Source organism: Cheilinus undulatus, linkage group 4 (assembly GCF_018320785.1).
Source record: "Cheilinus undulatus linkage group 4, ASM1832078v1, whole genome shotgun sequence".
Classification (NCBI taxonomy): Eukaryota; Metazoa; Chordata; class Actinopteri; order Labriformes; family Labridae; genus Cheilinus; species Cheilinus undulatus.
This window is the reverse complement of record NC_054868.1, coordinates 26,181,783-26,208,413: the sequence shown is the minus strand read 5'-3', so window position 1 is coordinate 26,208,413 and position 26,631 is coordinate 26,181,783. Positions and strand designations below refer to the sequence as shown.

Sequence of the window (26,631 nt, the reverse complement as noted above, 5' to 3'; positions counted from 1 at the left end):
GTCAACAACCAAGTATCTTGTAAAACTTTCTCTTGTAATTAGTTTGCTGATGATTTGGTTATCACACCAGCTTATTTAAACCATAGACCATATGAAACATGGACTTAAGAGGCCTTTTAAGTCCAAATGATGGCAGTTGCTATAATGGAAATGCAGTTTCAGCTAATTTTCAGTATGTTTACTGAAATCAGAGATGGAGTTGAGGAGGGTCTTTAGCCTTCAGACAAACAGTCACAGCATGTCCACTGGTCAGTCAAACCAACCCTGCTCTGAATCGTGATGATCAGCCATGATTGATTTCTACTGATGTAACCTGTATCAATCTGGCTGTACTGATCAGTCAGACTTTAGCAGGCTCTGATATATACAAGTAAAACGATCAGTGCGGACAACCAAACCAGCTCCTCCCTGCAGTATTTTAATGATATATTTGTCTATAAATAAGCAGTAACATAAGAGTGGAGCAAACATTTAAACTTGAACCACAAGTCTGCTGCTGTGTAGAAAGCCAATAAGCAGTTTGATCCCCTTACTAATTGAACTACATTAGAAAGGATGGAACAAAACTCTATTAAAAATATAATTAAGAAAATATTAAACAAAAATAACTGTATATGTGAGGCACTTTTAAAAACAAAGGTTTACAAAATGCTTTGACGTTGCCAGCAGAAGAACAAAGCACTCGAGCCTTTCAGTTTTTTCTTCTTCTCTTGAGGAGAGACCTGAATTCACCTCTGGTATCTAAGAATTTACCAGATGATGATAAAGGACACCTCCAGTATTTTAACATGATCTAATCATTATCAATGAAAATCCCCCTGTACAGTGTGAATTAATAACAATGAGTTATTGTTAGAAAATGTGCTCTATAAACCAGGCTGTAATTTATTTTGCTGATGTAAAATGTTATTTTCAAAAACCGTCCTAGTGGACGCTTAAGGATTTGCAGGTTTTTAAAGGTTTTTTTAAGAAACCTCAGACACTGTTGCATATTAAATCCAAAATCTCATGCTCTTTAAATGCACACTATTTTATATCCTGATTTTTACATTATACAAGTTTATTGATTATTGATTTTAGGCAAGAGGCTTTGATAAAAATAAAGATTAGATTCTAAAATTTGACAAACCTTCACGTCCAAGAAAAGAACAAAGTCTGCGTCAGCTACTGTACATATTTTCACAGCTGACTGACAGACCTTAGAGGGGAGATACAATGCAGATTCTCCCCTGAGCTCCGGGAACAAGTCACCCCCTCCTGTCCACCTCTGGCTGGCCTCCACATATCCATCCACCTTTTCCTGCCTTCCCAAGAGACTTTAGGAGACAGGAGGATCGTCTCAGACTGGTTATATGCTCAACCTCAACTTTCATCTCCAGCCAACGACCTGTCCTGGCGGCTACAATGTGAAAAATACAACCAAACTGGGAAGGAGAGCTGGGGAAAAAGACGTGAAATGCATTCTCCAGGTTCTTTTTTTAAACACATGGACATCTGGATATCTACAGAGACCTGGTACATAATCATTTCAGTATCTGCATGTGTCTCTTGAGGTTAGAGAGCAGGAGATAGACAAAGAGAACAAGGCCAAGGCCAAGTTTGTCTCCCCCTGTCATACAGGTCCAGGTCTTAGCTTTAGAGAAAACACAGAGGGGCCTCTTTTGGAAATGAATTTTAGACCTAAACTATCATCTCATAACACAAATATTACCATTAATGACTCAATTTCCTTATAATTTCCTTATCGGCCCCCGTAATTAGGTCCATTTGTTTGCTTTGTCATCCTCAAGTGATATGGGTTCTTTGTTATTAGAAGCAGAGAGTGGTGAGGTTTGGGGGGGCACGTGGGAACCTGATGACTTATTCTGCTGAAGGAGGGGGTCCCTACAGCTGCTCAGGACCCCTTTTAAACACGCAATAACACAATAAACAGAGACAACCCTCATCCTCCAGCAGCAGCAGTGGAAGCTCTTGAAACAGTTCTTACATGCTGAGTCAAGAGCCTCTCTCTTTATCTTTATCCCTGTTCCTCTTTCCTTTTCGCACTCTCTCAGTCTCTCCCTCTCCTTCTTCGCTCTCTCGCGCCATAATGGGCCTTCAGTGGAGTAGTTAAATCAGCCGAGGCCAGCTCTTTTACAAGGTTCTCTCTGCTCTCAGCTGGACACCAAGCCTAATTAATTGGCTGTATTGTAACTATGGGCAAAGAGCCAGCGTGGAGATGAGGTTAATAAGGTGAATAAAGTGAAAGAATGGCTTTTATTCTATCAAGTTTTCTGAGGTTTAGGGGGTTAGCTCATTTTTTTTCACTTAGACTTTTTTATGCCATCCACATTGTAAAATAGCTGCCAGAGGATGAGTCAGGATGAGTTGGGGTGTTGATAGTCTAGTGGTTGTCGTGCGGTATGTACAGAGGCCAGAGTCCTCAAAGCTGACTGCCCAGGTGTGAATCCAGCCCGTGGCTCCTTTCCCCACTCTCTCCCTTACCCTTTCAAGTTTCTGATACTTTCCGACAAATTGAAATAAAGGCAAAAACTGTTCTAGGGATGCATGTCATTAGTTGGCTAAAGAGTTAAATTCAGATCCCTTTTTCGTCAGCACCAGAATCACAAACCAGTTTAACCTTTTTTTTTGTGTCATTTCAGGCCAACAATCCTGGACCAATTCCATGTAACTCATCTTCCTGCCACTAGCTGCCACAGCAGTTGTTCTTATTGACTCTATAGTGCTCTTGAATCCATATAAATGACTACTTACTGTTCAGCACCACAGGATCTCATAGGAACAGCATGGTTTAGCACTATTTTGATCTGGAAAATGGGGATAAAGTTGTCCAGAGGCTGAGTCAGGTTACGCTCACATATAACCAAAGCATTGAGTGATGATATTCTGCTTAGGAGTGTGGACCTTAACCAGCAAACTGGATCAAAAGCCTGTGGAGCTAGCACTGCTAACGTTAGAGCGATTAACTTTCTCAAAATTTTCAGTCATGCCAAAAAGAGCTTCTGTGAGAGAAACACTTGACTCACAGCCCCCCCCCCACCCCCACCCCCCGCATGAGAGCATATCTTGTCTGTGTGGACTAATGAGTGATGGATTTACCTGGGATAACCCCTGGCAAATTGAGATGACCCTGCAAACTTTCCCCATAATCACTACCCCAGAAATCTGCATTCCAATCTATGTGGATTTATTTTGCGATGTGTACACAGCACATATGCTGTGGGTTTGGTGGCAGAATCATTTATAAGGTTAGTTAAATTTAAAAAAAATTCTTATTTCTTAATTTTACAGTTTCATCAAAGTGGGAATGCATTCATAAACTAGTTTTCCAGTAGCATAAAATATAAGTTTCAACTTTTGATTTATAACCCCCATTTCCAAGAAAGTTAGGATATTTTTCGAATATGAACATACAGAATGTGAATAATTTCAGTACTTAAATCCCATATTTTAATGGAAATTGCACAAACACATCAAATGCTGGAACTGAAAAAACTATTATCAAAAGAATGGCCATCCAACAATCGTTTTAAACTTGTTTTTTTTTTTTATATCTGTTGATTTATTAGATACAATTAACTGTCAGCATTGATATTATCTGGCTTCTTGCAATTTAATGTATTGTTGCACTATTTTCCAGCACAGTCTATCAGAAAGTCAACATCTCTCCATCTTTACTTTTGCAAGCCTAGGCATGCTTTTTCTGTACTTAAAAATGTACTGTAAAATCTGCAATCTGCAAATTTACACAAGGTCTCAAATTTTCAGAAATGATGTTTTAGAGAACCACACATCAATGTAAAACAAGCAAAAAAAGCATACAAATTAAGTCTTTTACTCCAGTTTCATTGTAAATCTGTCAACTTTGTGCTGACCTCTGCTGACAGAGCTCTCTTTGTGCAGCCTTGTCAACCTGCTGCCTGCAAACAGCTTGTTCAGTCTAACAACAGGCTGACATCCTTTGAGATAAAAAGCTGATGTATGACTCTGAGCTGCCTGTATTACTGCTAGACAATCACAGGCCCACACACAGTCACAAACACCACTGCGACTTGAAAGCATCCATGACGATGGGGTGCAACAAACCTTTGGTGACCCGCTGGCTGCCGCACACAAACACACTGCAGCCTGCGCCATGACTTATATGGGAAAGACAAAGACTTTGGTGATAAATCACCGTCAGCTATTCAACACACACTCACACAGCAGGAATTCCAGGGAAAGTTTTGTGGCAGCATGTGAGTATGTTTGAAGCACAATGAAATTGTTTGACTGTGCTTGATCTGTCACAGGTGCTTTGCTCTGACTCTGTGTGTGTGTGTGAGAGAGAGAGGAACAAAGAGAGATAGTTACTGAGCCTAAATATAGTTGAAAGAACAAACTAACCCATGCAGGCTCAGTTAAAGGCTTACCTCACAACAGAACCCTTTGCACCTTATTTTGATTTAAAGTGTAAAATTTAACAGTGTAATCACTGCAGATGCGTTATTTCTCAAATACAGATACCAGCTGTGAGTACTTCACACACGTGACGACCACAGAGTGCTTTAGTAACAGCAGGGGACGCTCTGATCTGCACAACAGGCTGCTGTGTCATGGTGAAGCTGCGTCCAGCCGTTAATCATCTTTAGCTGTGAGTGTTAAGGACCCCTGCTTCAGGGCCTGATGTGCTCACGCTCGCGCTAGGTGGTCCTGTCGGCGAAAGGCGCGACTGTTGCCAGAGAAGTTTGTGCCAGGACTTTCACCTTGAATCAAATGTTGAGCTGCTGCAAACACAAAAGCCTCCTTCTCTCTTTTATTTCTCTCCCTCTCTCTCTCACACACACACATGAGTGAGTATCTGTTTTTTATTGTTGTTGTTGATGCTGTTAGAGCTCCATCAGCAACAAGGAGATTTGTGGAGAAGTTGTAACAAGCTGTGCCAAGGCTTTCATTTTAAAGTGTGAACAGACTCGGGTAATTGTACCGTAATGAAACAACACATGCTGCACCAGAGTCAGTGCTTGTGGTGATGACTTTCTTCTACTTAAAGGAATGCAGAATTCATAGATATTATTGTTAATCTGATTCTATTGCATTGATCAATCTCTACAAAGCACAGCCTTTGCCATTCCCTGCTTGCTTTCTTTTGCTTTATGCCACCAGTCCACATTATATGTTTCTTTTGGCTGCAAACTCTTGCCCTCCTCTCACTAACTGTGTAGTAACCTGGTGCCACACAGAGCTGCTGAGGTCATTGCTCCTGATTTTCTATGGCACTGCTGGCCCTGGCTTCAGGATCAGGTCTCACATTTACACACACAAACATTCTCACTGCTTTCTGACCCTAAAAACCTGCCAATTCCTACTCATACATCATCTCACGCACATGCACAAAACCAGAACCCCTAACAGACACCAAGTGAGGGTTTTTGTACTCTGTTTACGACCCTTAGTCAAAGGGTGAGCCACTCTGCTCTGTCTCTGGTGATACCAAAGAACCAGTATCATGCCACACTAGAGTGTTTTAGACCTGAGGAATTACTGACACTGCTCCATGCATAAATTGGCACACTCAAGGCACCAACTCCACTGATTTCATTTACAAAAAGAAGTTTAATGTTTTTCTGGATCAGTGGGGGTTGAGCTCACTTGGGTCAGCATAAAGTAGAAGTTTGCTAATTAAAATGTCTAAAATGTGGGGCAAAAATTCAGTCTGCATCACAGACATGTGTAATCTGTTTTCTCACCTTTGCTTGACGCTCAGAGCAAAATTCTACTATTAGCTCTACAGTATGACAACCTAATGCCTGACTGAATCGTCACCTTGGCTGTGATTGGCTGTATAGGCCTTAAGAAACAAATAGAGGACTTTCATTCAAGAGATTCATATTTGTGTCCCATGCAAACCCAAAACTGAACACTGACTTATATGATAATAAAACCTTTCTTTTCTTAAACCTTACCATGGTATTTGTCTATCTTAACATAGCGTCACAGTGCAGGTGTCAAAATCTTACCAAATGTTGGTCTTGTGTTTGGTCTAGGCACTATCACGGTTTAATTAGGTAAAAGAAATGGTCACCATTCGGCAAAAAAAAAAAAAGAAAAAAAAGAGAGACATGAAGACTATCATTGAAGCAACAGGTATTGTCAAATCACAACACAGGGGTACAATCCAATCAGAGATGAATTTCGCAGCGCTCTATTGAAAAATATCCTGATGAAATGTCGTGCATTGACTACAAGAATCTTTATTGACCAAGACTTCAACGTCTAAATACGCTCATCAGACTAAAACAGACTACTCTTACTCTTTCTGTTTTCAATATCTCATTGAGCTGAAAGTCACAGTAAACAGGTGCTTCTATTACAAATGACAAGCTACTATCAGAACTGTAGTGTTTTACATTTCAAAAAATGATTTCCAGGCATCTAATACTGACATTACAACTTTTTAAAACTTTCCATGTATATGTGCACTACACAGAGTGCTGCTGGGAGTTTGGAATTTGGCAGCATTTATTTAGCATTAGCATCCTGGAAGTAGGATGCCCTTTTGACCTCTAGGCAGTGGCAGGGCCAGCTGTGACATCATATGCAAATAGTACAGTGAAACCTGGAATTTAAGTCGCTCTGGTATATACTGTAGGTTGTGTGTAATCATGTGATCCTGGATGTCCACTGGGGGTCAGGAAGTAGGGGACAACCAAAATGAATGAATAAGAATGGAGGAAAATTAGTACTTAACAGCTCTAAAGGGAACTCAATGCTGCAATTTTCATCAGAGAATCAAAGAATGTTTACATACATTGAATATAATCCCTGCATTTTACAAAAAAGTGATTTTTTTCCCACAGTGTAACTGATTGGCATGGAGGTGATCAATATCACAAGTACTCAGTCTTGCAGACCTCATAGTGTCTGGTGTCATCTAGTCGGATGAAAGGAGACAGGAGTCTACCGGAGTCTTGTACTGACTTAAGAGGCTAGCTGGGCCCTTTAACACATAAGGAAATCCGTGCTTTGTTACATACATACTTTTGATTGAAACAGTGATATACTTTCAATTGAATGAACCTTGTGGGGCGAGCAAACGAGTTCTGAGGAGCCATTCAAGAATGAGCCTGTGCTATGAAACAGCTCTTTGATGTTAGCTGTGGTAGCTAGCTCCCTTTTGAGAACCAGTTACCTTTCCTCCATCCTTTGTCATTTTTTAAATCCAGAATTAAAAAAGCCAAACTAAATGAAGAGCCATTCAGAAGCCAAACAACCAGCTCTACTGAGCTGAGCCAAATGATCTGGATCTCTAAAAAAAAGACGAATTTGCCATCATAATGAGCAAGGCTGGAGGTTGGTGAGATGGACATCAGCTGAGGAGACACAGGTAAGACCAGAGTTAAATGCGCTGAACCATGGCAAAACTAAAGTGAATCAAACAAGGACGTTTTGTGAAAATAGACAATACGCAAGTGTTGTGTGACACCACTCGTCCAGGCTTTTTTAATCCCTACCTGCTGCTGTTTCTCCTTGAGTTTTTTCAACTTCTTAAATTTTTTTTGCTTGAATATTTCACTACTTTCAGGATACCAGAAGCTTAAGAATTACAGATATTTATGTTTCACACTTTGAACAGTCGGCATAGTTGCAAACTGCTCAAAACATGGCCTTTTGGTAGCGTTTCTCTATGTGGAAATCACTTCTTGCCCCCAAGGGGAGTTCTCTACTGCTGTGTGATGTTATCTGCAAAGAAATTATAAGTGGCAGTCTGTGTTTTGTAATCTCCCAAAGGGCAACAGGTTTAACTTTTCCTCTTGTGTGAATATTTCCATTTCATTCGGCAAAGTCCATAATGTGAAGCTGTGTCACTCTTTCAGAAGCATCTGTTTTTGCGTATGCAGCATCTACTAGCTACAGTAAGGTAGTTGAGCTCTTAGACTCTGGTGCGTGTTATGAGACTAACTCATTGCCTGGGAGTCACTCTACCTTCCTCTACCTGTCACTTTTTGTCCTTAATGAGGAGTATTTCCAGTCAAAGCAGCACTCAGTGATATCTGAATATTACTAACAGTATACGTCCCATTTTCTTTAATGCACAATTACAACCTTACAGACAGAAAAGCGGTTAAAAAGTGCTCTGGTCTGTGTCATTATGTACTTCAGCATGTTCTGAACAGTGAAGCAGTCATTTGCAGTACACTATGAATGGAGTGAATTTTCAGTCAGGTTAGGTCTCATGCAGTGTGTGACAATGGCAGCTGCACATGCTTGTGCTAATGACATTTACATGTATTGGAACTTTAATTCGCCCTGGTATATACTCTTCATCACTAACACTAAGGTTGATACTGGCAACTTTTCTTTTAATGGAAGAGAGCAAAATGAGACCAAAGGCATTTTCTCCCCCCAAAAAGTATTCTTGTGCCTGTAAATTAAGCTGTTTGTGTTCTCCAAACAGTTCCTCTGAGGATAAATCACCAACTCTGTCCTGATCTGTAGAGTCTTTCTCATTTATCGAAGTAATGAGTAAGACTCTGCATGTTGCTCATGTGCAGATTGTGTCCAGCTGTTTGTTAGCTATCCAGCTAAACCCTATAAAGTGAGAACAAAGAGTTGTTTCTTTTTTATAACATATCCCCAAATCTCAGACAGGGAGCTAGAACAATGTCAGAACATTTCCTACTATTAATTTCCAGTAAATTTGCACACATTGTGTCTAGCCTGATTAGCATCAGTCATCTCATGTGTGACAGAGTTTACTTTGTGTGTATGAGCGGTTGCTTACAAAGGGGGCGGTGATTTGCAGAGACAATGTGTGAGTGAGGCATTGGCGCGTCTTGTGTCTGATGTGTGATCACATGCTGATGTCTGCTGGTGGTTTTGATTATCTTTTATCATGTGGTACCTGTTTGATCCAAACCTTTCCATTACACACAAACACCTCTCTCTTTTCTTAATTTCTCTGTCTCTCTCACACACTCCCACACACACACATACACACACACACACACGTACACATCCCACGGTTTCTGCTAAACCCACAACACACAGAGATCCTCCCTTGGCTAAGATGAGCCTTCACTGTGGCATCAAGTCACCAATTAATTCATTAACAGTTGTCTCCTTGGGCGCTAAATCACTGCTCACATCCTTGACAGAATTACTTCGTAAACACCCACAGGCAGACGGCGCAGATTAAAAGACACACTCACACGACTTGCGCAATCAGTCCTCTCACTCTTGCTCTCAGAAATGTATACACTGTACAAAGTCAAGACAAACTGGCAGCGAAAAAAGACACTGATAAAACGCTCATACAAGCATGCACATATAAACAGATAACTTACAGGCGAGAAAGGCAGGTATCAACAGAGCATCAACATGCATCCGGAGGAATTAAAAGAGAAAATCTTAGTGTTGCCTCCATCCCTCATGTCTTTCAAACACCTTTCCTACACCAGGAAACCACACTTTAGCACACGTTTGGGAGCCATCCTAGTCATGTTTGAACACACCAGTGTATCGGGGGAATTAGTACTGCATTTAACTTTTTGCCCCTGAAGGAAACCAGCTCAAATCAAGCTCTCATAGCTGTCAAAGATCGAGCCTTCCAAAAAAAATAACGAAACAGCTGTCATCGCTGTAAAAGAATACCTATTTCATGTCTGTGGTTTGAAAAAGATTAATCCAATTGCTGAAAATCTTTGGAGAGAGGTGTGCCAAGAATCCTCTCTTGAGGATCTACCTGACAGCGTAAAAACAACATGTAGAAGTGAGCTACTCTTGCAGCTGATACCCAAAGAGTAGAGTTCTGTGTTAGAAAGATGGAGGAAGGAGGAAAAGATCCACTTTGGATCTCATAGGTTGGACCAATTATCACCAGCTGCTCAAGAGTGTGCCAGAAAATAGATGGAAAGGTTTTAAATCCATTGAGAGAGAGTGTTTTCACCAACAGGTGTGCAGCAGTGACATTCTGATCAAAATAAATCATAGAATGAAAGTAATAATGACGACAGTCTAACATTCTGGCCCAGCTGGATGTTGTGATAAACCAGCCACAGTCCACGGTGAGTTCAAGTACCAGTGATGGTGACAAGAGGAAGTGAATGCAGGCCAGAAGCCAACAGAGTAACACAATATGACTTTCCTTTCGAGTCAATATGGCTACCGACCAAACCGTTTCTCAAAAACAAGGTCGAGGTTCCATTTCTGGTACAAGTAAGCGCGCAGAGGGCCGTGCACACACAAACTAGCTGAAAATACGGACTCACACTGTGAGCAGGATCTGTGTTGCATTAAGTGTCGAAGCCAAAGCAATGAAACAAAACCGCGGCCGCAGAAATGTTCACTTTGCCCAAAGGAGCCTGAATTCAACAACAGATACCAAGGCTGTGAAATTTCAGTGCAGGTTTTGTCTTTTTCTGACAAGTGAACACATTCCTTCATCGCAGAGCAGTGTGACCTGGGCATTTTCAAAGGCAGGAAAATGGACTGAAATGAAAGTGATCCTTTTCCACTTGAGACTAATACAAAGCAACATGCAGATAGCTGCAGTAAAACACACTTACAGATGTATTTTGGATTTAATTTTCACTTTTATGATTAGTGGCAGCCTTCCTTGTAGTTTGCTTCAAGCACAAACACTCTCCAATTGATGGTTTGTGTGCTAACTGCCTGTCCAATCTGTATATTATTCTCAAACCCTTTTTATATAAACTCATTTCTTCTCTTCAAAGGCCTGTCAAAATGGATTATCTGTGCAAAAGTGGAGCTCCATCAAAATGTAATTGTTTCTTGAACAGACCTCATGACAAGCAACAACTAGCTCCAAAAATTCCAGTTCAAAAAGGTTCTGCAGCCAAAAACGCTGACATTAATAGCTTCAAGATCCTAAATGTTTCAGTGTACTCTACAGAATCTGCACAGCTACAACTACAGCTTTCATTTGCAAATAAAAGCTGTTTTTCCTGGGATTATGACACAGAATAAAGACAAATATGTATCTCTCTGAAACGAGAAAAATCTCAATCCTTTGCTCCAGGCGTAGTGGCTTTTGTATGAATGTCTGTGATTATTAAGCTTATTGATTTAGTACAATAAACCAAGTAAGGAGCAGAATTTATAGCCAACTGCTTTTTTCAGATTCAATATACAGATGTAGACTCTGTATACAGAGGTTGCAATTCTCAGCATGTTAAGTGTTCAGGTTTCAGTTTGAAGTAGCATCATAGTTCAGTCAGGAACATTCTCCTCACATATCTTAACATCTTAATCCCCATATAGTTAAATGCATTTATGATAATGCATACTGAACACAATAAAATTTGTTCAAAATCCATAACGAGTATCTGAATATAAGGGTGCAGCAAGCTTCATGCTATGAAGGAGGAGGCTGGGGTGGAGGAGGTTCAGCTTTGCTAGCAGCAGCGTTAATGCAAGCAGGGGTGAGTGAGAAGTATGTCATATTTAAATACACCCCTGTGATGAGAAAAAGTGCTGTGACTGGCTGTGGGAGCTAGGAGGCCATAATTAGGATCAGCTGGCTGTCAGCTGATCACGGCTGGGCTACCGTTTCCTACATGAACTAAAGCTAGGCTTCATTTTGTATTGATCAGTCAGGTATCAGCAGAGTTTAGGGAATACAGGCAAAGGCTCCATGTGGGAAACAAGAAACAAGGAGCCTCATCTGACCAAATAATAGCATCAGTGGAATTCTTATGAACAGATATCTGCAAGAAAGTGCAAAATAATGAACAATTATTAATCAAAGCTTTAAACTCAAGCCACCAATCAGCTTGATGCTGTTGTTAAGGATACTACAGATTGGCAGTATTATGATCTAAATTTATATGAAGACTACATTATGTCAACCTGTCCCGTAACCACTCAACTAGAGCAATACATAACCAGTTTAAGAATGTGCACACTAACCTGCAAGGACAGACAAAAGCTGGTGACACTTACACTGCCAAAATTAACCACACTCTTCATACCAATTTGAGATTTTTTGCCCCAAGACTCTATGATCCCATGTTTTTGATATGATAAGTAATTCATGCTCATTTTTTCTGTTTTCTGAGCATTTCAAAGATTTCAGATAAACTAAGTGATCTGAATTTCATTGTTTTTATTACTTTAGGAAAAGTAAGTGCTAAATCTAAAGTCAGGACACACGTTTGACACTCTTTCATTCCTCTAAAAAAGACTTGAAAGCTAACATATAGAGCAAGCAGTTCAATTACCAGACAGAACAGCAGGATTTTTGATGCAGAATTAGCAAACACTCCCATACATACAGAAACTAATACATTCACATCTGGAGCATTTACCACAAATTAACTTATGAAAGCACATTTGCAAGCTTATGAGGCATTTTTGTGTCTGTAAAGTGCTGCTGAAAGTTTCTCATTATTACTGCCTCCTTGCTGTCTGCTGCTTGTGTATGTCTGCGTATCTTTTCTGGCTGTCTTTTCTTGTCTTTGGTTGAAGCACTTGATATACTGTACCGTCAGTCTTGCTTACAGTGTGTTCTGGCTCAGTGGCCATGTTTCTGTCTGGTTGAGAGATACAACAAGTCCAAAAAATGTAAAACAGAGAGCCGAGCCAGTTGTCTGGAGAATGAACGACTTATTTTTTGCATCAGGTTTACAAAATGAGTTATAAACAGTGATAAGAGTGCAGACTCTAAGTGAGAGAGAGGCCATGTCTCAACTGCTTCAGCTGATGACTGAAAAAACTTTGTGCATATGTGCAAAGAAGAAAGAGACGGGTGCTTTTTAGAGGATTAAAGGTGAGGAATAAGAGTGAATGGGCAAAGCTGCTCCGTCTCTTTATTCCCAGTTTGTTTGCTGTTACTGGGACCTAACAATGCACTCTGCCGACACCTTGAAAGATGACAGCGCTGGTTTATAACAGAGGGTTGAGTTTCCGAAACATTAACCAGACCTGTTGCCATGTCTGAAAGGTACCAAACTGACATGACAGCCAGGAAACATCTGAGGAAAGGCCTGCAGAACATCTTTTCTTCTTGTTCTAAAACTGGCTTGATGTACTTTGAATGAAAACAACACTTCTGTGAGCAGAAAAAGACCAAATGTTGCATGTTTAACTCAAAGGATAGGCTATCATGCAGATAAATATGCCCCTTGTTTAAAGCTTTTATCATGATTAACCTATTATTAACAGGCCTGTAATTGATAAAAGGATCTCAAAGGAATGCACATTCTTATATTTAAATGGTATTTTACCTGAGATTAATGTGAAACAAAGCATTTATCAGCATCTATTGAGAGGCTGTGAAAATCAGTCATGTAGTAGAATGGAGACTAAACCAGACGCTTTTCAATAAACGGCACTGATTGTGTTTTTGTTCATTAGGGACATAATTTAAATGAATTCCCCTTTATAAGATAATTAAATTAGGTACAGAATGATCAATTTGAAACTTTTATTTCCCTTTGATTTGCTACTGAAGCTGCAGAAAATTCAGTACTGCATGGTGCTAACACTGCTGTTGAAATACCTCCTGTTATCAAATTCCTCTTTTGTTGTTCTGGAGATGTCTTAAACTTTAAGTTTCAGCCCGTTAATCTATGACATTCAATAAGAGCCCACCGCCACACAACAGCACGAGCACAGCTGTTTTGAAGTGTTGACATATGTTTGCTTGATTTTCTTTTCAGTTTTACATCATACAAGTTGTTTTGGTTTTTTTGCTCTCAACCATTTAAGGTGTATCCACATCCATATCTTTATGAGGCATGAAAGCAACTTTTCTCCTGTGTAAGTGGCTGCGGTTTTAAACACAATTACGTTAATAGGTATCAAATCAACCATGTCAGATTTTCTGCATTCCTGTCAGCACCTGCAAACATTCGAGTGTTTTGTGATGTGCAGAATTCTAACTAGTGTAAAAGTATGCAAAACATCCAGCTGATACTGTGCTTTAGACTCCTTATGTTTGACCATGCAGAAGAAGGAGTTATAGCAGAAAAAATGAAAGGCCAACCACAACTGTAGTTACAGCATTACTACACTTGAGCACAACTGTGTAATTTTTTTGAGTGGATGGAGGAAAGGAAAAGTTTCTTCCTGTTGGGTTGTCCTTTACATTCACCCAATAAGATGCGCCTGGAAAAAATACAACTGCTCTGCCGGCCACCAGGCCATGGAAATGTCACCTTTACTTCCCTTCTCCTCACCCTTGCACATTTTCCTCATCATACTCCCCCTCTGTGGCTTACATCTCTTTCATTTTCACTATTGTTGTCCTCCATCCCTTTCTCTGGCCCCGTTCCTCTCTGTGCTGCAGAGCTGGTCCCCTCACTCTGCATGCCTAAAAGCTTGCTTTCTAATCTCCCTGAATTATTCAAGACACCTTCTATTCTTCCTACTTTTTTTTTCACTCAACACATCAAGTAAACAGCACAAACCGAGGTATAAAAAGAAATAACATTTACAGTAAATTTGCAATGAAAGAATTTATCACTGGAGGGAGCCTCTCTCTGACTGCAGCCGGTTCTCATCATGCAGCATTTAGCTGACACAGTTTCACCTTCCTTACTCTGTGAGCTTAGTGTGAAGGAGCTTTCTGATGGTGCATCTATAATGTTACCGCAGACAATTCTCTTTACCTTTGCTTCTAAGACTGCTGTGCCTGTGATGCTGCTTTAAAGCTCAATGCTTCAGAAGTTTTCTCTGCTGTGGAGATTCAATAACTCAGACGGATGGAGGTCCAACATAAGAAAGATGTCAGGCACCTCTGAAGTCCTGATGGAAGTAATCAGCAAAGTGCACTTAAACTAAAACACAGACACACATGCAGCTGCATGGCTGGCATTCTTTGGAACATTTCTCCTTTTCTTTAAAAAAATAACAAATCTTACTTTTTTCCCATTTATTTCTGATATCCCCGGTTGGATTATCAGAGTTTGCGTCACTTCACTGCCGGGGTTACGGCATCCAGCGCCACTCAGTGCTGACAATAGAGGGTTTGCATCAGCAAAACCCCTCAGATTTTGGAGCGATACACACTCATTTAACAAAGCTTCTTTCCCTTTTTTTTTTTTTTTTTGCTTGCTCTTACAGTTATGATTTCTTTTTCGTTGCCACATCTGGACTTTTTAAAGCTCATTCACAAAGTCCCACAGCCAAAATGTCAGAAAAGGAACAGGTGTGACAGGATTTACACATGTTCTCCTCTGGTGAAAAATAAGTAAATACAATTTCCAGAACTCTGACTAGTGGAAACATTTAAATTGTAAAAGTACAGGGGAATGTTCCATCTCAGCTTTTCCAAAAATGCACTGCATCATTTGGATAGTTAAAGCTGAAAAGTCTCTCTACTTCTAAAAAAACGAAGAAATGACATTTTGAGCACTGCACATTCAATTGTTCTTCTACAAAGTCTTTTAAATTTAGTTTTACAAGGAAAACCTTTTTTTCTAAAAAACAGTTTTACTACCTTCGACTTCAGTTTATGGCTGGATTACATATATAAAAAACTATAAAGCCTTCAGCCTGACACTGTTACCTGGGAAAACAATAAAAATGTCATCTCTTTTGTCTGCATATTTTAAGTAAATCAAAAGTTGCACAGCAACAAAAAGACGCATTTCCAAAAAACTATGTTAGTTAAGCCAGCATCAGCTGTATGTGTGCCAGTGAAAGCATGTCCAAGCTTCATAAAACAGGAAACACCAGGCAAACAAAAAGCTTCTACACAGCTGCTACATGTCAAAGTGGCTGATTTATGCCGTGACTGCCAAACATTGTAGGTTTAGAGTGTGAAATATAAAAGTCTGCATTAGTGTGTCCTCTTAAAGTGGAGTCACACTGAGGTTTAAATCTCTATAACAACATCTTGCTTTATCTCAGACTGTTGCCATCCTCTGCAATGAGCATCTCATCAGTAGGAGCCGTACCAACACTGAGCGAGCCTCTGTTTTCTTTGTATTCTTCATGGTTTAAACAGTCTTTGAATGTGACTATTTCATTTAATGGAAAATGAATAATGTTTACAAAATAGGAATAGTTCAAAGAGGTGCTGATCAAGAACCAAATTCAAGATCTCATAAAATCAGTAAATTTATAGCGAAAAGTAATTTTTGGAGAATAATACATCTTAGAGATGTGTAATTATGCCACTATATTTGTGATGCATTTTACTTTGACTACAACAATGATTTAAAAAAAAGAACTATTTTCCGTCCAGCTCTCACAGCCTCCTGCTTCTTAATTGTAAGTGCATTTCAGAATACAGGAGCCTGTAGAGATCCTTGATTCTTAGTTATCTCTATTGTCATTTGGCTGTAATAAAACACACCCTTGACAGTGAGGGAGTTTATAGCACAAGCAAAAATGACAGTTTCTTTGTGTGTTTTCAGTTGTGTATTCCTCAGAAGAAGTAGTCAATTGTGTCAGAATTATAATTAAAATATCCAAATCAAAGATTTATTCTTTCAAACTGCACTAAAAGCGTACAAATAGCAATCAAAATCAGTGCCAAACTGTGCAACTGAAATTTAGTAGTTGGGGAAAATCAGTTAAAATGCTTTGAATTAAATAATTAACTGGTGATCCACACATTAGTAAGGGAAAAAAAATTACGTTTCAACCTACCACAAAAAATCCAACATTTTTATGTGGAAATAATGAAGTTGTGAAAATCAAAATACTTATATGTATTCAATTAGCACTGCGGTGGGATTGTTGCAGAATTACTCACATTAATTAAAGGCATCATTTTACTGCAGCGGTGAAGAAACGTGGCTGACTGTGGATGGTTGGTCTTGGTGGTTCTGTTTGAGGTGGTTTAAAAGCTCCATTATGGCCTCCAACAAGCTGGATTGAGTGTCACTTTATATTTACATGTTGCATGCGATTTCAGCGCAATTTTACTGTGCCACAAAATATGTAAAAAATGTGCTTTGCGCTGTTTTTTAGGTTGTTGAATAAATAATGGTATAGCGCTGGAAAATCATTCGTAGATTTTTAATTAAATACAAATTAATTCGTCAATTTGTTTTCATCTATAACTGTTATTATTACAGCTCTCACATAATGCCATTAATATTTGCATGACAAAATCAGACTATTTAGGGGCGCGCGATCATTTTCCTTTAATATTTCCGCCTCTGCAGGCAGTTAATTTTCAAAATAAAATGCATTTTCAATGTAAAGCATCCCGCTGCTTCAGACACACGGAGGACAGTGAGGATGGACTTACCCACGCACTCGTTGGCCTCCCGGGCTGTAGCTCTCTGCCACGGTCTGTCGTAGTGGAAAGGTTTGCACCTGTCACACTCGGGCCCGGCCGTGTTGTGTTTGCACTCACAAACCAGACTCCCATCCCGGTCCTTTACGCACCGGGATGCGTGCCCGTTGCACTTGCATCTCCCTCCGACCTGCAGGTCCGACACGGCGTAGAAGTACGAGTCCCGTGCCAGCTCCGAGTCGTCCTCGTTCTCGTCTCCGAAAGTGTGCAACCTGCTGAAGATAACCTTGATGTCGGTTGCCGTGACCCAGTCCTGCAGCACCGGGGAGTTGTCAAAGTCGTGCGCGGAGGGTCTCAAGTCCAGCGTGCTGAAGGCGATGAGGCCGCCGGTCAGAGGGTACATGTCGGTGTGGGAGTCCGTACACACGGCCTCCTGCTCGTTTTGCTTGGTGATCACGGCCCTGTTCGGCTTGTTGTACATCTTCCTGCACTGCGTGGAGTAAAACTGAAAGGGCACCCAGGTTTTTCCATAGTCCATGGACTTATAAATCACCATGGATTCAGGTCGAGGAGAGCAGAACTGCAGGCTCACATAAGTCACCTCAAACTTCTTCCCTAGGGACAGGGTCAGGGTGACGTTCTGCGGGTACTGGATGAAGTTCTCGGACTGCCAGCACGTGAGGTTGTGCGGATTGTTGAGGTCCGTCAGGTACGCGGGAGGGTGGTACTTCCTGGGGTCTGAAGCATCGCAGGTGTGACAGTTCCTGGTCCTCTCTTCTCCTTTGTCCGCGGAGCTCACCACGCAGTAGCGGCTGGGCACCTTTCCGCAGGTGCTGGACACCTTCACCTCCTTCCCGAAGGCGGAGTTCACGAAGTCCGGGATGCAGCGCCGCGGGTTGCCGTGCTCGTCGTAGCAGGGGTCCGGGGGAGAGGTCTGCGCCGCGAACAGGCTCATCCCGTAACCGGCGAGGACGCTCCGGCACGAGAGAGACACGGCGAGGAGAAGCGTGAGCACAGCCACAGCTCGTGTCATGGTTCTAGGTCCCCGAGTGTGTCTGCCGCTGAAGAGGAGGAAATGAAGAAGCATTGGTTAAAAGAAAGAGACACAAGTTTGATGATGATGCTATAAAATGAGTTTACAAACAAACACTTAAGAAGTTATCATTTGGCAATATTTAAAGTGATAGTCACTCACATAACATCGTCTTAGTTTAATTTCTATAAAGCCCACCGTACCTGAGAATGATTTCAAAGATGTCAAAATACCGGGGGACGTTTCCTTCAGGCTCAGCTCCTCCTGTTTGGATGTTTGTTTCTTCAAATCTGCTGCGTAAAAACAGAGCAGCGGCTGGATTTAAGAGTCGCTTGTGTCCTTATAGCAAAGTCTTACTCCTCCTGCCGGTATTTACTCTCTCTCTTCCACTCTCTCTCTCTCTCTCTCTCTCTCTCCCTCTGACTCTACCCCCCCGTCCCTCTCTCTCTCGGATCTTGTTTGGCACAGTTTGGATCAGCTCATCTTAAGGGGTGGGTGAGGTGTCACCAGGCGGAACAACGACATTCACTGGTGGCGCGTCAGGAGATAGACTAAAATTGAAGAGAAAACAGCTGGAACAAACACTGGGTCATTATCCACATGACATACCTTTATCTGAAGGACAACTGCTATCACAAAGTGCTTGAGCTTTATACAGAAGAAGCACATAAGAAAAATATGTAGCTCTGTACCCAACAGAGAAATGCCCATCGACACGTGTGCTTATTTATTATCCTGTTCATATAATCTACAATAGGCCGAGTGATCGGCTATTTTTCCCCACAAAAGCAGCAGAAAATGTGAGTCATGATTGTAAATGTAAAAAAAGACCGTAACTTAATTTGGATCAATGATATGTAAAATGAAGTACTGCAGCTTGAGATCTGTTTAAACCCATGGCAATGCTAGAATGACTTTTGCCATGCTCATTGTCATGTATTAGATTTAAGAACTCCCACTCTATTAAGTTATAGAGTGCAGAATGCACAACACAATGAAGTACTACGATAGATTATGAACACAGCATTTATCTTAAAAAACTTAAGAATACGCATCATGTATTTGGCGACAGTAATTCAGGAAAAAAAAGCATCATATTGACGAGTGAAATGTATTTATTAACGTTCAGTGTTACTAAACAAGACTCTGCCAATGTGACAATGTCACTTTCATTAGCATGTTAAATGATACTTGGCTTCTACCCCCTAAAAATATCGATCTCCAAGATTCAATCGTTTGTATGAAAGTTATAGCCATAGGACACATTTTTTCCTGTAATGTAGCTCCCTTCTGCACATACCTGGCGCATCTTCAGCATCTCTGGACCTGTTGAATGAAGGCAGTAGAGGTAACACCGCCATCGTGTGGCCATTGAAACCCAATTCTCACCCAGCATGTCCAGTATTATCCAGGCGGTGGAGTCATAACACCGTTTATCAATCAGCAGAGAAAAGTGACTGACTACGTCAAACTGTAGGTTTCTTCTAAGCTAAGCTTTTTCCATTCATCCATCATATATTTTTATTTTTCCAATTAAGAACTCACTCCTGAAACGCAAGGTAGGTCTATGATTATCACACCTGTAGGCATACTCTGGCTTAACTGTTTCATGCTCCACTGCTATTTATCTGACCCTGAGAGAAAAAAAAAATCGCACGGAGGAAATTTTATTATTTAAGAAGAAGGAGAAAAAGTCAGCTGTTTGATAGCTGTATGCTTCTCTTCAAAACGAACTCTCTTTGTACTGTTAGCATACAGTGCATGTGAGCCTGGCTAACGTACACAACTACTAAACCACACAACAGTGCTGTATGGCAAAGAGGAACACATATCCAATCTGTTTTTGTAGAATCAAATTACTTCCCTTGTCATAATTCATACGTTCATGAGGAAACTGTGTGACAGGGAAGTTATGCTTGAAAAATATCCACAATTAAAAAAAAAATACACAGCCAAAATAAAGAAGCTTTCCATTTTGGAAACCATGAGGAGCGTGTAACAAAACATGTTTTGTCACAGTTACTTAAATAAATGTGTATGTTTCTAGCTATTATGAGCAACCAGGCACTAGCCTTAGCCATGCCAAAGAGCCCTTAATGGTGGAGGGGTTGGTTTATAGCATGCTGCTAAAGGTTCAAGCACAATTATTAAGCACAAAAAGTGGATTTTCACATTACTCAAACTGCTGTAAGAAACTACTGTCGTACTGACTAGACTAGAGTTGCAAAATACTATGAGTATATATTATTGAGTATATTATATTAAGTGTTAGAATAAAAACAGCTACAGACAACTCGAGCTAGCTAGCTTACCTAGTAGCCAGCTCAATTCAATTGACAATTTCATCAGATAGATAGATAATTAGATGCATAGATACATAGATAGATACACATATAAAATGACATATAAACCAGGTCCTTGTTTCAGCATGCATACATGACAGCATTTAGGCTATTCCACTTACAATTTCATCAGATAGATAGATAGATAGATAGATGCACTATATTATCAAAAATATTTGCTCACCTGCCTTGACTCGCATATGAATTTAAATGACATTACATTCTTAATCCATAGAGTTTAATATGACATCAGTCCACCCTTTGCAGCTATAACTGCTTCAGCTCTTCTGGGAAGGCTTTCCCCAAGGTTTAGGAGTGTGTTCATGGGAATTTTTGACCATTCTTCCAGAAGCACATTTATGAGGTCACACACTGATGTTGGACGATGTTGATGTTGGGCTGGCTCTCAGTCTCCGCTCTAATTCATCCCAAAGGTGTTCTATTGGGTTGAGGTCAGGACTCTGTGCAAGCCAGTCAAGTTCCTCCACACCAACCTCTCTCATCCATGTCTTTATGGACCTTGCTTTGTGCACTGGTGCACAGTCATGTTGGAACAGGAAGGGGCCATCCCCAAGCTGTTCCCACAAAGTTGGGAGCATGGAATTGTCCAAAATCTCTTGGTATGCTGAAGCACTCAGAGTTCCTTTCACTGGAACTAAGGGGCCAAGCCCAGCTTCTGAAAAACAAGCCCACACCATAATCCCCCCTCCACCAAACTTTACACATGGCACAATGCAGTTAGACAAGTACTGTTCTCCTGGCAACCGCTAAACCCAGACTCATCCATCAGATTGCCAGATGGAGAAGCGTGATTCGTCACTCCAGAGAGTGCGTCACTACTGCTCTAGAGTCCAGTGGCAGCGTGCTTTACACCACTGCATCCAACGCTTTGCATTGCACTTGGTGATGTATGGCTTGGATGCAGCTGCTCGGCCATGGAAACCCATTCCATGAAGCTTTCTACGCACTGTTCTTGAGCTAATTTGAAGGCCACATGAAGTTTGGAGGTGACCCTGCTCCATCATTTTACATGGCCTACCACTTTGTGGCTGAGTTGCTGTTGTTCCCAATCGCTTCCACTTTGTTATAATACCACTGACAGTTGACTGTGGAATATTTAGGAACGAGGAAATTTCCCGACTGGACTTGTTGCACAGGTGGCATCCTATCACAGTACCACACTGGAATTCACTGAACTCCTGAGATTGACCCATTCTTTCACAAATATTTGTAGAAACAGTCTGCATGCCTCGGTACTTGATTTTATACACCTGTGGCCATAGAAGTGATTGGAACACCTGATTTCAATATTTGGATGGGTAAGGTAAATACTTTTGGCAATATAGTATAGATAGATAGATAGATGCATACATGCATACATACATACATACATACATATATACATACATACATACATACATACATACATAGATGCATAGATAGATAGATAGATAGATGCATACATACATATATATATACATAAATGCATACATACATACATACACAGAAAGATAGATAGATAGATAGATAGATAGATAGATAGATAGATAGATAGATAGATAGATAGAGTCGTTATTGGCTGACTTTACCAAGAAGAACAACTGCGAGGTAAAGTGCAACTGCAACTTACTGTTCTTCACTCACCAACCTGCTAACTGGCACTCAACACTATGTGACTCATTTATCCACATTAAGAAAAATGGAATAAGACAAGGAAGACAGATTACAGTATATGAGGATGCAGACCTCAACTGTCCCAATTTGACCCTAAACATCTACCACAATGGGACAGTTATGATTCAAGGATCAGAGAACAGCTTGGACAACTTTGAGAATAGTTTTCAAATTCTGAAGTCTATTTCCACTTCAAAGATCCCAGCCTCTCACCTGCAAAAAGAGGTGCCAACCAGGTCAGCCATCACTGGTAACCTGCCTCCAACACCCTCCACTGATTCAACACCCCGACTTTCTAGCAGTCTCAGCATGCCAAAGGAGGGACTTTCTACATTAGAGCAAGAATTCATCCAGTTCAGAGAGAAGATGATAAACAGTGCTTGTCAAAGACATGATGATCCCAAACAACCACTGGAAGAGTTACACTCCCTGGTTCACCAACAGAAAAATGAAATAAATGAACTTCACCAGGCTGTTCGAGAACTAGAAGAGGATAACCAGGCTCTGAGAGCATCAGTTCGAAGAATGACAGTGGAGCTGGTCATCATTAGCCATTCCACCCCAGCACTGAACCTACATGAGGTGTCCCAGAAAAGGAAATCGGGGTCCTCTGCTCCTCCAGCATCTCTGACACCTTCATGCCCCCCTTCAGCTCTCCCTTCAACCCCACCCTCATCCCCCATCACTGAAGTTAACCCTTCTCCTTCAAAACCGGAAAACCATCCAACTTCAGCTGAAAGTCATGGAGACGCCAATACTCATCTTTCTATGTGATTCCAATGGGAAACACATCAACATGAAGTGACTCTTCCCAGGCAATAAATCTAAAAAGATATGGAGCCCCACTACCTCAGAGGCCATGGAGAAGTTGTCTAATTCAAAACTCAAAGACATCAAACACATCGTAATCCGCACTGGGACAATTGAGATAACTGCCTCCAATAAAGATGTACCTCATGCACTGACACAGTTGGTTGGGAAAGGAATGTCAGCTTTCCCCACAGCGAGAATTACACTGTCAAGTTTGTTTAGAGCTACCAAACGTCCATGTAGCTCACCATGGAAACATTTTTTATCAGCACCTATACGACAAGCTACACCTCAGCCAAAGAGGAGTAAGACTTTTTGCAAAGAACATCAAGAACACAGCTTTAGATCAAACAGCAACTTCTCCTAATATTACAGTTTTTCTCAGTCACTTTGGTACATTTCTCAGATCAGAATTGAAATTCTCGAAACTACTTGTTCAATCTTCACATCATTGCGTCACTTGTGCACATCAAAAAAGCAGTTTCTCGTTTCTTTCAGCAAGTTGCAACTGCTTTGGTACATCCATGCAAATGATTATGTACAATTCTCTGCTGTTTCCTACATTATCAGTTGCTTATGTCATGTTGATCAAAATGTATTATCATGGGTCTCTGTTGAATAGTCTCACCCCCACAACATTTGGGCATTAGTTCATTGCATAAGTCTTTACATGCAAAATGGTTGATCATGTCATAATATGTCAAGCATAATTCTATACATTTCCATTAGACTTTTTTTCCTAAATCTTTCCTGAATTGGTAAATTGCTCCCAGGTGAATCTTGACTTTCTCTAACAAAGGGAAATGTGTGAAACATTAGATCAACCAATGATCAAGGAATTTGATTGAGGAGAATTTGATGATTGAGGAATTTTCTCAGCATGGAGATGGAAAGTATATGATCGCCAGCCACATACACAGATGACCCTTCTGGCTGCCATGGATGCAGCGTGTGGTGACATCACAGCAGAAACCTGCAGGGGCTGGATAAGACACTCCAAAAGATTCTTTCCATGCTGCATCTGGGATAATTACCTGGGCATAGTCATCAGTGCATCAGGGAGATTTGACAAAGCTATAAGCTCTCTCACTGATAAGGCACGAAGAGCCTACTATGGCATTAAAACATCTCTAAATAAACTTCCCCAGTTAAAATTTGGCTAAAATTATTCAGTAATGTTATTACTCCTATTCTTATGTATGATAGTGAAGTGTGGGTCCCTGTCCTAAAACAGTGGCAAACATCCTGGGACTTAACTCCAACAGAAAAATTTCATCTCCAGTTCTGTAAAGAGACCCTAAAGGTCCACAGAAACTGTCCAAACCTGGCATGTAGAGCAGAACTGGGGGAATTCCCTCTTTCTCTACACATCATTAAAAGAGCCATTAAGTTCCAGGTTCACCTAGCACAAGCTGATCCTGAATCATACCATCACCTGGCCTTCTGAGCAACAGCCTCTGCCCAGAGACTGACCCCCTTAAAAATATTAAAGAATATTATCAGCTAAAGAACTAAGAGCGAGAAAAGAGAAAATCCTACAATAAATTAGAATTTGAAACAGGTCGTCATAAAAACTGGAAACCTAGAGACCAAAGAATTTGTAACTATTGTGATTTTGGAAAAACTGACCAATGACCAATAATCAATAACTTTGTGTGTGTGTGTGTTTTTTTGTAAATATTTTATTATCAGTTGTGTTATTGTGATTGTCATTATTAGTATTTGTTTTGTTTTGTTTATGTACTCTGCTTGGCCACAAAGGTTTTAACCATTCATGCCATTAAAGCATATTTTGAACAGTTTGAAAAGTTTACATAGATACATAGATAGTATGTTGATAGATAGATAGATAGATAGATAGATAGATAGTATGTTGATAGATAGATAGATAGATACATACATACATACATACATACATACATACATACATAAGTCCTCATCATACATACATAAGTCCCCTAATGGGGGGTCAATAAAAGTTTCTTATTTTATCTTTTACCAATCAGGAAGCAGCAGGTTAGCATCAAACCCTGTGACTGACCTCATGGTGGCCTCAAAATTATGTAGCTAAAATATTTAAATCACCTCCTTGTAGCTGGTTGCAGCAAATATGTTAGGTGCTGTATGTTTATCAGACCAAAATATTTATTTTATTTCAGCTTATTTGAAAATCTAGCCCCCAAAAGCATCTGCTAAGAAAAAGCTGGCCCTTTTAAAAATGTTTTTGATGACCCCTGACCAAGGGGTTCTGTCTCAGCCCTTATAGTGTTAAGTTTAAAGCACCCGTGTTGTTTCTATCACTAAATAAAACTTTGCAACAAAATGCAAAAAATTAAGATGTATGAATATTACAGTACACTCCAGATGAGAGCAACATAAACTGACATCACCATTAGTGTTTACTGTTTCTGGCTTGTTTGGTTTGTACCTTCCTCCTGCTACAAGAAGGGGAATTCACAGTTATACAAATTAATTTTATGAAATGTAAATGACATTCAAAGCAGTGGAGGGAAGGGAAGTAAGATCAGTGTTTCCCTGACTGGCAATGTGGCTGATAAAGAAGCAGCAGGAAAATAGGCCAAACATACTTATCTTAAATAAATAAATAAAACTGACAGTCTTATCATTGTATATTGCACACATCATGTTAAATACAAACTTTATCATTTTCATCTATTATAGACTTGGTTGTTTTATGACAAGGCTGTTTTTGTTTTTACTGGCCCCCTACCTCCCCCTTTTATTTTTCATTTATTTATTTACTCATTTATTTGTTTGGTCATTGTTTCTCACACATACAGGTCTATCAGTAATTAACTTGCTTCTGAAAACAATGAACAAAGCCATTATATTCAAACAAAGACACAAGTCTCACAAACTTGAAAATAGCTTGGAATAAGCAAAACAAAACAAGTCAAACAGATGACTTCCTCCTTAGGGCCGACATCCCTTCAAAATCCACATGCAACTTCTGAGACACGCATGTAGAAACACACACGCACAAATACAATGACACCTCCCATCTTTACACACCAGCAGGCTCCTTCATTGTGCTCACATGCACGTCTGTCATACACTTCCTGTTTGCGCTGTTTGTGAGCTGCAGTGTTGTGTGTGAAGTGCAGAAGTCTGAGAGAGTGTCAGAGAGACACTAGCGGCATTTTGTTAACTCCAGTTTTACTGCTCTGCTCTACTGCGCTCAGGATGTGGGTTTACCTGCTAAACCGACGATGTGTGAGGTGAATGGATGGCAGCAACACTGAGCTGGAGACACTTTTCTTTGGACTCACTGAACCAAACACAAGCAATGGATGCTGGACAGTAAACTGCAGGTAAGACAAAAGAGTCATTAGAGGATCTAAAGTGGATTGGGGTAAATTCTGTTGTGGTTAGGTACTAAAAAATTGATTAACTGAATAAATGATTGATTGATTAATGAATAGTGAATGTTTTCTCTGCTTAAGTGAAATATGACTTAATGACTTATTGATTTGGATAGTTAACATGTATGCATCTAGGAAGCATGTCCACCAAGTATCCAAACATGTGCTGAGTTTCTGATACTCTTACACAGCTTC

At 40.4% G+C, this 26,631-nt stretch overlaps 2 protein-coding genes across 4 annotated transcripts in view; one reads left to right on the top strand and one right to left on the bottom strand.

The window, feature by feature from the left end:
* The window catches only part of ntn1a (netrin 1a), a 90,117-nt gene extending 71,559 nt beyond the window's left edge, over positions 1-18,558 (bottom strand). For both annotated transcript variants that reach the window (XM_041784813.1, XM_041784814.1), the window contains exons 1-2: positions 18,431-18,558; positions 17,207-18,255 (exon numbers count right to left, since the gene is read on the bottom strand). In XM_041784813.1, the coding sequence (XP_041640747.1) occupies positions 17,207-18,227 (1,021 nt within the window). In that variant the 5' untranslated portion in view covers positions 18,228-18,255; positions 18,431-18,558. The remainder of the gene's footprint in view (positions 1-17,206; positions 18,256-18,430) is intronic.
* A 7,588-nt stretch (positions 18,559-26,146) lies between these two features.
* The window catches only part of pik3r5 (phosphoinositide-3-kinase, regulatory subunit 5), a 30,365-nt gene continuing 29,880 nt past the window's right edge, over positions 26,147-26,631 (top strand). For both annotated transcript variants that reach the window (XM_041786351.1, XM_041786350.1), the window contains exon 1: positions 26,147-26,385. The gene's annotated coding sequence lies outside the window, so the exon portion shown is untranslated. The remainder of the gene's footprint in view (positions 26,386-26,631) is intronic.